At 37.4% G+C, this 13,765-nt stretch overlaps 1 protein-coding gene across 3 annotated transcripts in view; it reads right to left on the reverse strand.

The window, feature by feature from the left end:
- Window positions 1–254: 254 nt before the first annotated feature.
- SH3BP2 (SH3 domain binding protein 2) overlaps window positions 255–13,765 on the reverse strand; it is a 37,275-nt gene continuing 23,764 nt past the window's right edge. For 2 of the 3 annotated variants that reach the window (XM_082759077.1, XM_082759075.1), the window contains 12 exons: window positions 13,253–13,392; window positions 12,049–12,151; window positions 9,544–9,661; window positions 8,900–8,970; window positions 8,448–8,536; window positions 6,525–6,590; window positions 5,357–5,936; window positions 4,214–4,322; window positions 3,843–3,898; window positions 3,320–3,401; window positions 3,037–3,096; window positions 255–2,586 (listed from right to left, as the gene is read on the reverse strand). In XM_082759077.1, the coding sequence (XP_082615203.1) occupies window positions 2,449–2,586; window positions 3,037–3,096; window positions 3,320–3,401; window positions 3,843–3,898; window positions 4,214–4,322; window positions 5,357–5,936; window positions 6,525–6,590; window positions 8,448–8,536; window positions 8,900–8,970; window positions 9,544–9,661; window positions 12,049–12,151; window positions 13,253–13,388 (1,608 nt within the window). In that variant the 5' untranslated portion in view covers window positions 13,389–13,392 and the 3' untranslated portion in view covers window positions 255–2,448. The remainder of the gene's footprint in view (window positions 2,587–3,036; window positions 3,097–3,319; window positions 3,402–3,842; window positions 3,899–4,213; window positions 4,323–5,356; window positions 5,937–6,524; window positions 6,591–8,447; window positions 8,537–8,899; window positions 8,971–9,543; window positions 9,662–12,048; window positions 12,152–13,252; window positions 13,393–13,765) is intronic. The other variant, XM_082759076.1, reaches the window with a different exon arrangement.

Below are 13,765 nucleotides of genomic sequence, written 5' to 3' on the forward strand. Positions count from 1 at the left end.
TAGGAGCAAAAGGATTCAGAAGAGAGCATAAGTGATTTCAGATTTGTTTGGAACTCTTCTAACCAGTATCTGGAAGGATGCAGGAATAATCTAATATGTCCCTACCTACCTGTACTGCCTACCTTGGATTCTGGAGATAGCAGAGACATTTGTGAACAGAAGGGCTGTTAGGTGCTGGGAAATGGGAAGGCCCTCTTCTCCCCAGCAAGCTGCTGAGGAAGTCCTTTGAAAACTGTTCCTCTGCGACGCTTTTTTTTTTTTTTTTTTTTTTTTTTTAAAAAAAAAAAAAAAAAGTGCAGGTCGTACCTGCACTTTGTGTCCATAGATAAAATGAATGATAAACGGCTAATTTCCACCCCCAGCCACACTGATGACCAGAATGCCCCATTTCTCGTAGTGTTGCTTGCACAAAGAATTGTTTCAAGAGGGCTGAAAACAAATTCTCTTCTGTTTACCACAATTACAAGCAAGAATATTAGAACACATACCCGTGAAGTTCAATGAGACTGCACAAAACCAGGTGAATTGGCATTAGAAGTTTATCCACTTCAGAAATACATACGTTTGTATAAAAAAGGAAATTAACATTTACATATTTGCAAGTCTTCTATTATACAGGTAAAGAAAGTGTTATGTTTTATATGTACTGGATTACATAGGTATTTTTACAGTTGAAAAATCTTGAGAGTATCTGATTGCAAAAAAAATTTAAATACCTGAATCAGGACCCAAAGATATCATTATGACTGTCACAACACAGTGAAGTCAGTTATTCCCAGAAAGAGAACAATTTACTCTGTAAACAGTACTTACAAATACTGTAAGAAACTAGAACTTGCCTAAAATACAGTTATACACATTTTAAAAAGCCAACATTTTTTATGTGCTTTGTAGGCTGAGCTTACTTTACAGAATGGATCACATCAGAGCAGTGAACCACAGGGATACTCATTGAATAGAACTACAAATTATAAATATCCAATGATCTGAAATTTAAGTACTGCACATTCTTTAATTGATGCTCACAAAACCTATTATCGTGGGAGCAGAAATCATACGACTGATATCGTGTATGTCTGTCTCAGACAAAAGATAGGAACCAAGGCAACAACTGCTGGCTCTGTGTATCCTACTATTACATCTTATTACAAAAAATCCCTTAGGGATTAAATCCTATTTTATTGTTTTCATAAACAAAAAGTCGGTAAAAATTTTATGTTTTTTAAGCTGTGACCTTTTAATTTTAACGAGATCAAAACTGCCTTGTATAGACTTTGTAAAGGTAACAGAAAAGTGAATTTTATGCATCTGGATTCAGACTGACAGAAACCAGATAACTTCTCCTGTTTTATGATTTACAGCATTTTTTAAAGCAAGTCTCAAACTTGCTTTATTTAGAAATAAGATCATTTTTACAATCCTTTTGAATTAACAAAGTTATTTTCACAGGTCATTAAAACAGCTTTCTCCTCTTTATTAAAATTCAGGAGTAGGGCAATTTCAGCATGACTATCAAGCTTTGTTTTTAAGACCACCTGTCCCCAGAGTATTGGGGAATTAAAATTACAAGCACCCTGCTAACACCTATCACTTGATAGTGCTGATAGCAAGTTAAAAACTTTTATTTTTCCACACAATTACAAACTGCTGAGTGATATTTTCTCTCTCTCACAGCCATATTATGCATCTTCCTTTCTGGTTCAGATGTAAGGAATGGGACTCCCATAAAGCTAAATCAATATTATTCCAAGCCTATCTCAAGTGTTCACAATTAAGTAGGAAGTGGGATACCATAAGCATATCAGTTGGACAGTTTCCCAATTGATTACTGCAGACACTGTAATCAGAAGTTACATTTAGGTTTGAGGTGGCTTAAATAAAGCCGCATGCATTTCTTGATCATCTTTACCTGTAGTAAACCAAATTATTTGCACAAAAGACTCGTTATTTACACATCAACTATACAAGTAATACAAAAAAAACCTCTCAGTTAAGCACCGATGCTGACTTAAGGAATAATACCTTCAAGTCAGAATATTAGTATTCCCCGTCACAAATGAATTCTGATGTACTTTCAGAAGTTTCTTGTTTCCACATGGGTTGCGTTCACAACACTTCTTTGTTCGTGTGGACATTGTTCTCCTCCACATTCCAAGAAGATTAGTAATAGCAGCAGTTTTAGAAAAAATTTACGAGTCCCGGACAGATTTCACAGAAAAGTCAGTTGAGATCTTTCTCAAAGTGGTCATCAAATCCACTGATCTGGATTGCAAAGTTTTATAGAGTTCATTAAATGGAGTCCTAGTTCACATGAGAACAAGTGGTTGAAACGGACTCAGTTTTTGTGTGCAAACAACAGGAAGTCCAGAAGTGGTAGGAGCCCACACTTAATTCAAGGGCGGTAAGGAACCTGGTTTTCCTCTGCATCAGTGAATTACACCAGCTGCATCACCTTGGTTTAGAGTAACCGTAAGGACACCGAAGAATCAGGCTGTCGTGACTAGGTAAGACGTGAGTGCTGTAGTATTCAACCAGACTCCCCATGTTCAGAAACATGATGTCTGCATCCAGGTAAAACTTGCTTTCCTGTTGTACAACAAAAACATATGCAGTCATTAGCAGTAGTTTCCTATTCAATGGTAAAAACAAACAAACAAACAAAAACAGCCACCACCACCACCAAAAAATCATTATCAGAACTTCGTTCAGACAAGCTGCTGCTTTGCAAGCTTGTCACTTAAACAAATAAGTCCAAATTAAACTCAATAATTTAGTAGTAATTCCTTTAGAATTTGACAAGCTGAAGTTTAGATTTGGACATCTGCAGCTACTTTGTCTTTTGTACAGTATGGCAATTGGAAGGCCCAGATCTGAGTACTCAAACTCTCACCGTAAAACAAATATTTGTAGATCAGCTTATTTTTACTTTTAGGAATGGGAAGAAGTTTCACCTTTGACTTGCTATACACGTACACACACGAGATTCATACGTAGATACACATACTCAAGAAGTGCATTTTTAGCGGAGCTACAAACCTTTTCAAATATTCTGTAGTTTCTCACTTTTTCTGCTGATTGATCCCATACAACCAATACCTTAAAGAAAAATGCAAGATAATCAGTTCTGCTGATAATCTCTTCCAAGTCAATGCATTATTAAGGAATAAAAAATTCACTCAAGTTATGACAGAGTCTCAGATTTTCCTTCATTAAGGAAAGAGCATATCTAAGTTGTTAAGTGCTTTCACCATATAAAAGATACTGCATCTCTAACTCAAAAAAAAGCTTTTAGAGGGTAGATTCAGCAATTGCAAGTTACCTTTCCAGCCTTTGTAGATGAGTTTCTAATGCAGTATAATCCATTTTGTGGCTGTCCCCTTGGGCTAGTAGCTTTGAATGTCCTAAAAATAATACAGCAATTACGTATGTTAGCATTTTCTGAATCAGATAATTAAGGTGTGTAGTTCTTGTAATTCTTATTGAAAATCTCTGTTTTCAGTTATAATAATTCGTAGTATATCATATCTGATAGAATTTTACTGTTCTAGCATCTGAATCAGTAAAGCAGCACAGACGAAAGTGTTTCTGTGCTTTCTGTCCCATTCATCCTGGCAGAACAGCCATTTCCAGATGGAATAAAATCATTTTGCAATTACTCTGTATTCTCAACTGATACATGAGGACTGACCTAACTCCCCCAGAAAGTAATTTCCATATTAAAGTAATTCAAATACTTTTCCTGTGTTTTAAACAGAAGTTACAGATCTCAAAGTTATTTTTGGACTACTGTTCAGTGCAGGATTTGTAGGACTTTAGGCAAGTGTTTTAAAAATCACATCTACCTTTCAACTTCGAAGGATTCAGAGGTATTAAGAAATACTGAAGTAGGCAGCCCAACCTGTAGGAAAATACAAAGAAAGTAAATCTCCACACAGGCCAATGAAAATACAAAATACTAACAACACACTATGCAGATAAGCTACAGCCATCAGTATCTGAATTAGTTAATGGTGCTTTAATCTTTACTTTATGCTTCTTACTCCTTTACATCAAATATTAGAATGCAGAATTTATCAAGGCATTCCTTAAAGCTGAGAACCAAGCAGCATTGTGTTTTCAGAAGGCTCTTTTTTCTCCTGAAATATGCCCCAAGCCACCCCAAAGAAAGCAAGAAAATCAGCCTTTTGAGAACGGATTGTCTGCTTGATCTTACTTTTTCGTAGTCGCCATCAGAATCATCACTCGCTTGATTTGGCTTGGAGGGCACTGCTGGCTTTTCAAATGAGAAGCTTCTAAAACTCTGCCCATCTGGTGGTGATCTCCTGGCAGAAACAAAACCAAAACTGAAGGACACCTCCTCAGGAAAGCAGAACAAATATACACAAAACTGAGGGGCTAATAAAACTAGAGCTAAAGAGGAAATTTCAGTTTAGGACTTGCCAGCCCTAGAATTACAGAATAATTTAGGTGTAAGGGACATCTTTCAACCTAAATTGTATCATTTAGTCCAAGCTCTTGTTCAAAGCAGGTCCAAATAGCTCACTGTATCCAGTCAGGTATCTCCAAGGTTGGAAATTGCACAGCCTCTCCAAGTTGACCATCCACAAGGTGAAAAGCTTTTCCTGATATCTACCTAATTTCCCATGATTTTTGTCTGTTGCCTCTTATCCTATCCCTGCAGATCTCTGAGGTCTTGCTCTGTCTTCTCCATCCCCCCATTAAGTAGTTGTAGAGAGCAGTGACACCTTCCTAAAGGTTGAACTCAGCAAGTTCTCTCAGCCTCTCCTCACATATTACGGGCTACAGCCCATCAGACATCTTGGTGGCTGGAGCCACTCTATTAAATCAATCTCTTTCTTGTGCTGCCTTTAAAGAGTTTTGTTTTGTTTTTAATTATTTTTCATTTCTTTTTTAAAGGTGAATGATCCAATGGGCAAAAATATTTCCATCTGCCTCAGCACCATAGCCAGTCCCACATCCCTTGCACTAAAGATGACCTTAATATGAGATGAAACATTTCCTGTCTCCAAAGAAGCCTAAAATTGTTTTTGTGGTTCAGTGACAGTGACATGAAGGTTTCTTATTCATTGTGATCAAAGGCTTTTAAGTCTAAAGCACACCTCAAAGCAGACTACAAAGATTCGTGTAATTTAAAAAAAAAATTGTCAACTGTTTCTTTCTGAATAATTTCAGAAGTGAAATTCAGTGCAAAGTTTCCAGATAGCAAATACCTAGGCAAACAAGCGTGCCACTGAGGAAAACAGGGATGGTGCTGGGAAGAACAACATGCATTGACAAGAATCTGACAAGTAAACTCAGTGGAAACTTTGATACTAGGTTCTATTTTTGTACTTACTGTAACTGGGGGCCTGAAGGCTTCTCTGGCCTCGGTTTGAATCCAGGATGCTGGTGGCCTGGCACAGGTGGCTTTGGAAGCACTGGTGGCACAAACAGTCCAGGTTTACTGTGTTCTTTTGGCACCTTGCTCTCTGCTGTTCTTTCAGTTAACTGGGACAACTTGGGTTTACTGCTTGGCACTGGAGGAGGAGTTCGTGGTGAAAGGTTTAGAGTTTTTAGCTTCTCGCATCCTTCTGGAGTGTTGAGAATGTGCGATAGAGGCAGAGGTTCTGGAGGCAGCGAGCAAGATTCTTTGCTACACGCAGGCTTTTTGAAAAGAGGTAAAGGGGGCACAGGGGGTGGCTGTTCACTTGGTCTCCAGTTTGAGGATTGAATCTTTAGATTACATTCAGCTCGGGGTTCTCTCGCACTGAAGAAATCCTCTGGTTTGATGTCAGGTAGGCTTCTTTTAGGAGGTGGTGGCGGTGCTGGTCCAGCAGATTTGCCGGCAAAAGATTGTGATCTTGATTCAGAGTAGGCAGCTTTTCTGACATGAGGAACTGGTGGAGGTGGGTAGGCTGGGGGCAGGACCAAGATATCTGCACAAAGAAACATCCAGAAAATGTGGCATGTTGAGGGGAAATAAAACGTGTCAAGAAACTAGGCTCTTCAGGTTTATTTATGTGATTTAATATTATGTTATTAACACCTGATCTGACAGTTCCTGAAATGCTGGATAAACATTCAGCTTTCAGCGTAACTGAAACGTTGCATGTAGTGAACACCTGCAATTTTATTCAGGCATGGCTTATGTCAACTTGGCACAGATTTTTTCCTTTCTTAAAAATAAAGAACAAACCACGCTAACAGCATTACCCCTCTTCCTGACTGATGACCTTAGAAAGGTCCTTCCACGGCAGGAGACTTGCCAGAAACCATGCCCTAAAAGGCACATAACACTTTCTGTATATTGTTACTCCTACTACTAGGCCCTTTTGACCTCTCAAAACGTCAAAAGTATCTTTAATCTCTCTCAAGATTAGATACCTACACATTACTTTGGTTATTTTACCACCTGCATTGCTTTAGATACGACTAAAACCACAACCTGGCATTCCACATGAATATTACCTTCGCTGCAGGCCTTTTGTGGGGCCTTCGATGAAGGGAATAAAGAAATCACTTACCATCTTTCACTATGTCAGAAGTATCTGGTTGCAAGTAAGACTCTTCCTCTTCCTCCTGGTCATAATCTGCAGACAAAATTCAGTGTGTCAGACTCTGACAAGTACTACTGGAACCAAGTAAGAATATTTATTGCTTTCTAACAACTATTTTTCATTAAAAAATGTGGAAAAAAATGGGAAAAAAGTCTACCTCTCTCACATATTACATTTTCCTCCATCTTTCAAATTAAAGTACATTTTCTGGTGAAACTTTCTAGTGGCATAGCCTTCCTCAGAAAAAAATCACATTGGTTACAGAGGCACAGCTGCAAACTGACATACTGGGAAAACTAATTGGAAGAGTAAAAACACAACAATCCAAAAGCAACCCTATCACAAAAACATTTATGATGTTGCAACATGGATGCCTAAGCAAGCCTCATGATCTACAAAACAAGTAGTTGTTTTGCCTTAATCTGGCAACAGAAAGATGCATCACAACAAATAAATTATTTCAGTGCTGCCTTTAACTGGAAGGCAGGATAATCAAGACATAAAAAGCATGCTACTTCTAGGCAGTAATTTCTCATCATTGGCTATGAGAGGAGCCTTAAGGACAATGCATAGTACTTCCCCAAAGAAAAAAAAAAAAAAAAAAAAGAGAGGTTCTGATAAAATCAGTTAGCTGTTCTAATTTTCCTTATTTGAAGCCCTTCTGAGCTTCTTCAAATGTGATTCCCATCGTATACATCCCTTCCATCCCGTAAACACTGAAGTCCTAAACCACAACTCTATACAAAATGCTGATGAGTCTGTTTTCCTCTGCTTTGCAACAATCAAACCGGATTTCCTAAAGAATCAAGCTCCCACTTTTTTTTTTTGTCCTAGTCAGGAAAAAGGGCCAGGAAATTCCTTTCAGGAAACGGGACTACTTGCTCCAATCATCCCTGCCCTTGGGGCAGAAATTTAAGAGAGCAGATGGGAAAACGCCTACTTAAAGGGACTATCTGAACCATGAGGCAAGTCTTCTCATGCTGGATTTTACTGTGTTTCCTGGCTAAGAAGGTAATTGTTGAAATACGCTGGGAATACCTATCTGACAGGCTTCCTATAATAACCTCATCTCTAATTACAAAATAAACACACTCAGCCAGAATTGTTTACTGTGAAGCAGCTCCAGCAACAACCAGGTATCAAACAGAATTGAAAACAGACTCTGCTAAGAATGAGATTCTTGGAGCTTTTCTTCAAAGAGTTACTCAGTTTGAAAGTCTTTAAAGAATGTTATCCTATGCACTTCACGTAGACCATTTGTATGCCTAATGTGAGATCTTCCTGAACTGGGAGGGTAAGCCATTCTCTTTCATACTAAGCAGACTACAACACAAATGAAACAACATCCCGATGTGAATTACTGCTTCTTTTGCAGGACAGGTGAATCAACTTTACAGACAATATGGGAGGCAGCTAGCTCCAAAAGGTCTTACCACATTGTCAAAAGATGTTCTTAGGACATACTTTTAAGTGACTAACATCCTACTATTATAATTATATTAAATTATTGTCAATAATATTCAATTAGCATCAATTATAGCAAAGACTTCCACTACAACCTACGGACGTACTCAAATATCTCATCTTTTTGCTAGATCTACAGACTTTCCAGCATGCAGTCTTAATAGAAAATTAAGATAAAAAAAAAGATTGTATTAATATGGGGTCAGACACCTTGCAAGGCCTGAATTTCTGTAGTCACCCTTTATTTTTTACTACTGGTTTTGATATTAAATTACAGCAATTCTATGCACCGTGTAAAAATAAGAATTCATAGTTCCTGGATGCAAACTGGATCAGATAGTGTGTTTAAGCTACTGGAATGGTATGGGATACTGCAGAATCCACAAGAAAAATCAAACAGCGCTTATAAGTGTCTAAAATTGTCACCTTCATTATCTGCTGAGTGGTGAGAATACTTGATATCAATGGGACGTTCTACTGAGCCGTAGAAACTGTCTGCATCAGAACCAGAGTCACTGCAAAAGAAAAGACAATCCCTTTTGCATCACTGTTATAGGTCTTGAAAAAATTAAGACATCCCTTAGCAGGACTGCAAAGTAACACTGGAAATGCAGAAGCAATCTAATGCTGTAGCAACAGCCAAATATGTTGCTGCTGTTATTTTTATTTTACGCATTTTAATTTCTCTTAGCAAAAAGATTGATGTTCCTATTGGGACTCTTTCAACTCTTCACTAGGTAGGCCTTTCGTTCTTGGGGCCTATTGCACCCATTATTATTTGGCAGTAAATAATTTGTAGGTGCAAAAGCCAAAACCAACAAAATCAAGAGCTAGCGTGAAAGGGAGAAAAAAAGCATATAAGGATTAAGGCTTCATACCTGAATTCTGTTATTGTTTCTTTCTTATCATGGTAGTGATCGATTTCCCTCCTCAGGGATAGCATCCAATTCTAAATAAACAAAACCACAATGTTTAACACATCATTCTTTAAATCATTACACAAAGATGCACAGTATCTTTCCTCTGCATGGCCAGAGTGGCTGTGCAAGTGAAATATTTATGACTTTATAGAGCTATTGAGAGGACTTGCTAGTCAAAATGTTTTGACCATTTAAGATCCTGTATGAATGTATTAAAATATTGAAGTTTTGATTTGTGAATTTAAAGCTTTTACTCCTAAACCCGTGTACTTGCTCATAGTCTGCTTATGGGTAGGAGACTTCACTGAACAGTTTTCATATTTCATCAAAGGTTTACAACACAAATACTCATTCATTAGCTAAAAGTAAAACCAGGAATGTGAAGAAAACTGTGACATCTAGTATGCCACTTTTAGCCATTCCCTAAATTACCACTGGAATTCTCACTCAGTTAAAATTTCAGACATGATTTTCAGATGAGTCCAAAGAACTAGAAATACAGATTCAGGTTACAGCTGCATGTCCAGTTCATATAGATTTTAGGGAAGTCAGGATTCGCTTTCTTCTTTTATGCTTTAATTTTCCTTGAAGTAGAAAGGTACCTTTCTTTCATCTTCAGATGAAGCAGAAAAAAACCACGTCCTGTGCTTCTTGCTAATGTGAACTAACTTGAAAGGAAACACGTTGCTTGATGTTGTCTCCTCAGCTGCCCGCATAACCCTGAGAAATAGAATAACCAATATATTAGCGTCTGAATCTGTAAAGTTAATTCTGCTGTGCAAGTCACAAAGCTCAGAAAGCAGTTTTACCTGCCAGTTATGGCTGAAAATAAGTCCCAAGCCCAAGAAAACACCACCAAAATGCTAATATGTGCATTTGTAGTACTTTTCAAAGTGGTATAAAGGATAACGCAAGAGTGCTGACAGGAAAAAAAGGCTAAACCACCAGACAGACATATAAACAGATGTTTTGACTGGTTCAGTGAACAGTTTTAATGACCTGTGTTAATTTACAAGCTTCACACCATGTCTGTGATCCATATTTCAGAAAGGCAGAGAAGAAATGACAACACGGGTTTTCCAAGAAAACAAAGAGAGCTAATATTAAAATTTAACTTAATTTTTCCACTTCTGGCTTATAAGTACTACCTTACAACACTAGATCAATGCACGTGCTTAAAATTAATATTTTTTTAAAGTTTAATTCAACCTCTTCCACAAACTATGTTAGGTAAATTTTTTTTTTTTTTAATCTTTTCCCCCAAGGATGCTCAAATGAGAAAATTCTGCTCTATCCTCGCAGACACAAAAAACTATTTGGAAATGCATGCTATAAAGCTTTAGAAAAAAAATTAGGAGACTAAAGTATTAAGACTGTGGACAATCTGAAAGTACTCAGCACAAGCCATAGAGAAATCTGATCTAGGTTTTTACAATCATTATTGGAACTTTCCTTCTGTTTCCTAAATTTTTTAACTTGCTGATTTCCTTACATAATACAAGATTTCTGTAAGTCCTAAAGAAGGTGGTTTGTAAACCTACAAAAATTAAAAAGACAGTTGACTTTTGGTTAGGTACCAAATCAAAATAAACATGATTTTGGAAAGAAATTAATAAATAAATAAAATCCCATCAACACTGTAGATGGCACTAAGAGCAAAATTCTTTCAGAATTAGCTATTGCATCTTTTTAGAACCCCAACCCCAATTTGAAATTGCATGCTGTAGTTTTCTGCATTTGTCCAGCCTGAAACAAATCTGCAAAAGGAACTACAAGTTATTTCACTTGCTAATTTAAGACTAACAGGGATGTTAATACAGGAAATACCCATCCTACAGCTGGGAGGGACAGCAATGCTTCCCACATTCTGAGTCACTGGACAACTCAGCACTCTCTCACCTGCTGTCCACTCTTAACATTTAAAGGCTATTGAATGAAACATCCAAAATACAAGTTTAGGGAACCTTAGGGCAATTTGTTTTCACATAGCCTCAATGCAACCACCCAGTCCAATAAATGAGTTTCTTTCATTTCTTTTTCAATAATGTTTATGTCTGTGCATAACACTAACCACGACCTGGTCCCAATTCCAACCAAGGACTCTACAGGTTGCTAAAACATAGATACGTAAAAAGAAATGAGCAAGTCTCTAGCATTCACAAATTCCTTCTCATTTTGTATATAAACATGATTACAGAAGCTAGTATCGTGGCCAAGTTATAGTATAGGTTGCTTAAACAATTTCATCTTTACTTTTTCTTAGCCATAATATCCTAAGCATCATTCCCAGAAAATATGTCGTGCTCACGTAAAAGCCCTCCCATTCTAACAAGAGACTTCTTTATTCCACAAGTTTGAGAACATCATGCAGTGCAAGGATAACATACGTGTATGTAAATACAATAAAACTGCAGGACCAATAACGTGGTATTTCTCTACATTCTGTATCTGATCATTCCTTTCTTAGCATCAGTTGCAACAGCAGTTTCCTAAGGTTCCCATGGCAGGTAGGCTTCCTGTACTCAGGAACATCCTGAGGGTACCAGTTAACTTGAAAGCCATGTATTTGTCTTCAAGTCAAGAAGCAAATATTAAAATTTAGTGTGGAATGCGTGGAATTTAGTAGTGGAATGAGTCAGACATTTTTGCACATGCATTCTCTCATTTGTCACTCCTGTAGCTGATTCAATTTTGACACCAATTAGTGTCATGGAATCAGGAGATCTGTAAGTGTTCCTTTCTGATTCCTTTCTGGTTTTTTTGATGATTATTGAATCATGAGAGAACAAAGATCATTTGTCTTGAAGAATCCACATCTACCTGTCTGTGCAAAGCCTGCATTAAATAAGGAACAAGCACAAACCCATTCCAATGGTTGCAAATTTAACAGCATTACTAGAGAAATTACAAAGGATTAAGGGTATACACTTGCAAAGTACAGAAAACATCATATATGCAGTTTGAAAGACACAGATCTCTTGGAATCTGAGACCACTGCTTAATCCAAACAACAGCCACAATTGAATTTACCTGTTCAAAACGAAAGGCAGCCCCCACCCCGTTAAGAAAAAGGCCCTTAGGTGTTAAGGAAGTTCTTTGGAACTCACCTGTTGTAACCATTCAAAGAAAATGCACCCTGTGGAGATGCAGATGTGCTGCTCTTAAAGTAGTAAATACATCCCTCGTGGATAATCACGAATCTCAGTGGCCCTGAAAAGATAAAGAAAAAAGTGAGCAAGATACAAATTCAAAGGCAGTACTTTACTCAATTCTTACACAGTAACCCTCCCCAAGTTAAGAGGTCCTAATTACTTCTATAAATCTTTACAAAAGGGCACAAGCTATTTGAGTGGCAGCTGGCTGGTGACCAGTCGCATGCAGCACTCCATGCAGAGTTTCAGGACTGAGGGCAGTATTTGCTTCCCTCATTTGAGAGGCAGCTGGTCAAACAGTTTCAAAAGAAACCCAAAAGATGGCAAGGCTGACTTCCACCTGGGCTTTTTTTTTTTTTTTTTTACTGAAGGAACAAGCTAACATAAGAGTGCAGCCCAAAACAAGATGGGAGGAACGTAGCCACAGGCTACAAATACATATTTATGTTCACCCCAAAATCATAATAGCATCTCTTTATTCTCAAAGGTGGCAATACATACATACATAAAGCTGGCAATAAAATGGTTGTTTTTCTTTGTTAAAGCTAGATGAGTGCCAACACTTCTCCTCCTTTTATCAGACAGTAATCTTTGCCCTTAGTTGTATAAACACAGTTCAGTTGTAAACAGGTATAGCAAATGAACAGAATATAAATAAATCCAAAGTCTTAACTTTTCTCCAAGTAAATGGGTTCTGATTCCAGAAGTAATTCCTGCTATTAAGTACAGCCTAATCTCGGCAGTGAGAAAATTTCCACTTCACAATGTCAGTACAAGATAGGGATATTTTTCTAGTATCAAATAATCAACTGTAGGAAAAGCTCAGCACTAATTTCCTTCAGAAAAGAGTATTCTAAATTGATAAATATCCCATGTTTCTGTCTTAAAATCTTACTTCTGAAGGCCTTGACAATAGATTAAACCAAACCCAACAAACTCAACCACAGTATTTATAATCTAAGATTTACAATTCCAAAATAATTTGAGCAAATTCTTTCAATACACATCTTTCATACAAATACTCCAATAAAATTATAATCCAATACAAAGCAAGATGAAGACTGCCTTCATAAAAGAGCTCGTTAACAGGAAATGTGTTTATGGCCCCAAAGGCAAGGATTTAAAACATTTAATTTAGTTAATACCTCGTTCAACTTACATTTCAAGATCTGCAGCTGGGTGCCTCCTTTTTTATGAAGATATCCTGATTTGGTCACTCCTCCAGGCATCGTCAAAAGGTTTTGTGCTCCAATTGCCTTCATTGGCACTGGCCAGACCTGTTCTTCTGAGGCCATCGTTCTGCAATTTACATTAATTAAGAACAGTTTCAAATTTAGATTTTACTTTAGGAAATGAGTACTGAGAACCAAAGCTTATTTCCTTAAGCAAGTTTTCCAAACGACTAACATGGTTCAGCAGTCAAGTATGCACCACAGACGGGGGTGTTCATAGATTCCAGGAAGTTTGCGAGGTATAAAAAACACGGCGCAGAAAGTCCCGATTTATTTTTATGCAGTTCTCAAAAGTGATTGACGGGCGTTGAAACAATAGAAGAGTGTTCAGTAAATATTACTGAGGTATTTATATTTTAAAGTGCCCCAGATGATAACAGAATTAATTGAGGCAAGTGGCTAGAAAAAAAAAAATCAACTTCTCTAAGATTCTCTACCAC

This window comes from Aythya marila (assembly GCF_965140915.1).
Source record: "Aythya marila genome assembly, chromosome: 4".
Classification (NCBI taxonomy): Eukaryota; Metazoa; Chordata; class Aves; order Anseriformes; family Anatidae; genus Aythya; species Aythya marila.